This window comes from Aplysia californica, unplaced genomic scaffold (assembly GCF_000002075.1).
Source record: "Aplysia californica isolate F4 #8 unplaced genomic scaffold, AplCal3.0 scaffold00205, whole genome shotgun sequence".
Lineage (NCBI taxonomy): Eukaryota > Metazoa > Mollusca > Gastropoda > Aplysiida > Aplysiidae > Aplysia > Aplysia californica.
This window is the reverse complement of record NW_004797475.1, coordinates 56,374-60,196: the sequence shown is the minus strand read 5'-3', so window position 1 is coordinate 60,196 and position 3,823 is coordinate 56,374. Positions and strand designations below refer to the sequence as shown.

At 40.4% G+C, this 3,823-nt stretch overlaps 1 protein-coding gene across 1 annotated transcript; it reads left to right on the top strand.

Moving 5' to 3' along the window:
• Positions 1-1,386: 1,386 nt before the first annotated feature.
• LOC101858272 lies at positions 1,387-2,457 on the top strand. Its single transcript, XM_005099202.1, has one exon. It carries the CDS (start codon positions 1,387-1,389, stop codon positions 2,455-2,457), a length of 1,071 nt encoding a protein of 356 aa, XP_005099259.1.
• The last annotated feature ends 1,366 nt before the right edge of the window (positions 2,458-3,823 follow it).

Here is a 3,823-nt window from a genome sequence, read left to right as displayed (position 1 = left end):
TCTCTCTCTCTTTCTCTCTCTCTCTCTCTCTCTCTCTCTCTCCCTCTCTCTCTCTCTCTCTCCTCTCTCTCTCCCCCCTCCCTCAAAAGCTTTATGTTCACTCTATAGTTATCAATTTCTTTGTAAACTAAAGGCTGCGCGTTAACGATCAATGGCATCTAAAAAGTATTATTTTTGAGCTGTGACGTAGGGCATATATGCGTGTTCAAAATTTGTGTGAATAATCCAATTTTCAGCATTACGGTGATTTATAGTATTTTATATACATCTAAAAGAACCGTTTTTTAATCTAGCCTCAAATGATATGGAAAAATATAATTAAGTTAAGACAAATTGATGATACAAACTGCTGTGCAAAGTTTGTGTGACATTGATTTACCCGTTAAAGAGATATTTGAAGGTACGTTACCCCACGAACATTTGACTGCGGCATAGGTTATTATTAAACATATTTGACACTTCGGATAAGTACGAGACAAACAAATTTTATTGTCAGAAATCTTGAATCGAATTACCTGAGATTGGATCTAATGAGCTATATGGTATGTATATTTAATTTTCATGATATCGCAGACCCTTCGAGTAACAGGTTAAAAGGAAACTATCTGCTTTTAAGATGAGAATTTATTGTTTGATTTATGTTCACATCGTACAAAACGTGACCGTTAAATTTCTAAACCTATAGATTATGACACCTTTAATTCTCTACCCTGTAATAGTAATAATAGATAATATACAGCCAGCATTTGTATAGCGTAAATCCCCCCTCAACAGTAAGCTCTATGAGCTTTACAATTTGTACTATTATTACTCCAGCAGACCTGAGAGCATTCTGAAACAGCCTCAACTTCCTGGGAAGCACACAGTGCTAGCGGTCATTTATATGCACAAAACACTAACATACTGACAAGATCCTTCGCTGTTTCTGGCCGGGTACCTATTCGGTGTAAAGTGCCTTTCCCAAGGACACAACGTAGGACCCGCGGCTCGAACTCCCGAACCCGCAACCTCACGGTTACGAGTCCTGTAGCCTAACCATTAGGTCACCTACAGTACAAAGTCTTCATCTGTCTGCAAGACAAGAAATAGAAAGAGACAGCATTATCCTAGCTCCTAGCTGACAGTTATATAATATACTGGCACTCTCTTATAAACGTTTCCAAAGCGTTTACTCCTTTGTATTGTGATACATGTACGCGTATAAAGAATGTACTAACGTGTTTTATCATTAAACTTTTTAGACATTAATTAAGATTAGTATAGGGCGAACCTACGCCCGCTTTTTTCGGACAAAACAGATTCTGTATGAGGCATTTTGGAGAAGAGTCTGACACTGACAACTAGGATTTTTTGACTGTACTTTTTGACGTTTAAAAAGATAAAAAGATGGATGCTGCACTAAATAACACCACAGCTGATGTTGCTGGTGTTGAGGTACCTGTACAGATGAAAGGATTAGGGTTGATAGACTACAGCACCACGATACTTCTCACAAATATCTTCTTGTATGGTATATGGATTCCAATAGTTTTCAGCGGAATCGTCACGAACATTATCAACACAGTTGTGTTTGTCCGCATCGGAATGAAAGACAGTGTGAACGTATCGTTTCTCGCTCTGTCCATTTCCGATTTGCTGTATTTGTCTTTTAACATGATCTGTCTCATTCCCAGCACGCTGACATTTTCGGGCCGGCCAACCAAGTGGCTCCAGAGCCCATACACGCTCAACTCCTACATCGTCTGGTATGCCATTTTGTTCTACGACCTTTCCATCTTGATCACGACCTACGTAGCCATAACCAGATGTTGCTGCGTCACCCTGGCTCTCAAGTTCAGGAGTTTCTTCACTGTGTCTAGGACTTACACAGTCCTGGGCGTTCTGTCTGTCGTATGCCTGGCTTTCCACATCCCAATGATCGCCTCACAGAATCTGCAATGGCAGACGGACAAGAAAGCAAACACGACAAAGCTGACTCTTGTGCGCTCCGATGCATTTCCAGACGTCCAGTACTTCCATGACATCACAAACAGAAATGTTGTTCCCTACACATGTTTAGCCATCAATATCACCTGCCTCGCTGCTCTCACCTTGACTCTCCAATCAGCAACTCAGATCCGAAACAAGATGGCGATCAGCGCTTCTACGGATGGCAACGCTGGAAAACGTGACTCGAAGCTCAGCACCAAGGACATCCAAGTGGTCAAAGCTGTTTCTCTTGTGGCCGCCATGTTTGTGTATTGCTCCCTTCTCACCACCATAAAAGCTTTGGTCCGTCGAGCGATCCCGGACTACGACAGTCGTGGTCAGTATAGAAATCTGTTCCAGCTCACCACGGGTGTGGTGACTATCTTCACCTACCTGAACGCTACCGTCAATATAACAGTCTACTATCACTTTAACACCAAGTACAGACAATCCCTGATAGAGATTTTTTGCAAAGGAAAGAAACCTTGAGAACTGAGGTACCGGACCCTCGAATAAAGAAAGCCATCTGATTTACTGCAATGTTTCGATTTCTATTAACTTCTTCAACTTTCATACGCTATCGATACTTTAAGAATGATCACACTCACAGTTCAAACGTCACTCCTGTTTCAATCCCAATGGCTTTTAAAAATACATTCTCATTTGTGAAAAATTCGTCTCAAAATAAATTTCTTTTGGATTTGGCTAATTTTGGAATAGAGTATCTCCTTATTTCTTTCCTTGTCATCTTCATTTTTTTCATTTGCAATTGCTACTTTCCCCTCTTCTGTCTGTCACCTTAAAAGCATCCTCAGTGGGATGGACCATTTTGAGATAGGGAACTTTATACATTGTAATACATTTGTGTGTTTTTTTGGTGCATGGCAGTGGGATCAAGATTTAACACTGGAAGGAAATAAAAGCATGCAAGCTATTAATCTACAAAGCCATTTGCGCAATCAGTGTTTTAGACACTAATGCGGTTGTCTTTAAAATACAACCATTTTAAAGGGTAATAACTGAGTAATTTTTTGAACAATTTCAGCAAAACTTTGAACAAATAAAATTCAAGCAGGGGGACATCACATTGTCAAAATGAGGAAATTTGACTCTCGCGTTCGAAAAATAACAAATTTTGAACATTTCAACCACAATTAGGTGAAACGCAAAACTTTCCAACTTCTTAAAAACCAGCCATATTGTTCTATTTTCATATAGCCAATATCTGTGCTTTGAAGAACAAATTTATAATGCAAAATAGGGAAGGTGGTAGTTATTCAAATTGTATGCTCCAAATGATGACAATTTCTCTGAAGACAAACTCCAACCCACACTGGAATATTTGAAAAGCCCTGTGGTATGTTTCTGGGTCGAGTCTTTGGACGTCTTGTCCAACATTGACTATCAACTGTTCGATTGTTTGTGGGTTGTTTTTGTAGACTTCTACTTTAAAAAAAGAAACCAACTCCAAAAGGAAATGACTGAAGGGGTTCAAGTCGGGAGAAGGCGGTGATCATTCATTTGTAAGCTTTTGGCTTATAAAGGGCTCCCCACTCCCCAAACCTTTCATGCAACCATGCAAGGGTCACTTTTGATGTGTGGGGTGTGGTCTAGATGTTAAGACGTTCGCCTCCCATTCAACGGGTCCCGAGTTCGAATCCGGATAGCGACAGGATTTTCTTTCTCTAAAATGTTACTACTTTTGCATCCTTTCCTGCTCTCCTACAATATTCTGTCGTCTGTTTCGTCTCCTCTTTCTGCCCCAACCCCATTACCTCCTTTACCTCCTCTTCTGGGCTCCTGACTCTTTCTGCAGCCTTTCTACAGCTACTCCTTGTCTCCTTACTGCTATCTT

Excerpts from the sequence above, each read along its gene's own strand:
- LOC101858272 (XM_005099202.1), top strand. The coding sequence starts at position 1,387 with ATGGATGCTGCACTAAATAACACCACAGCTGATGTTGCTGGTGTTGAG.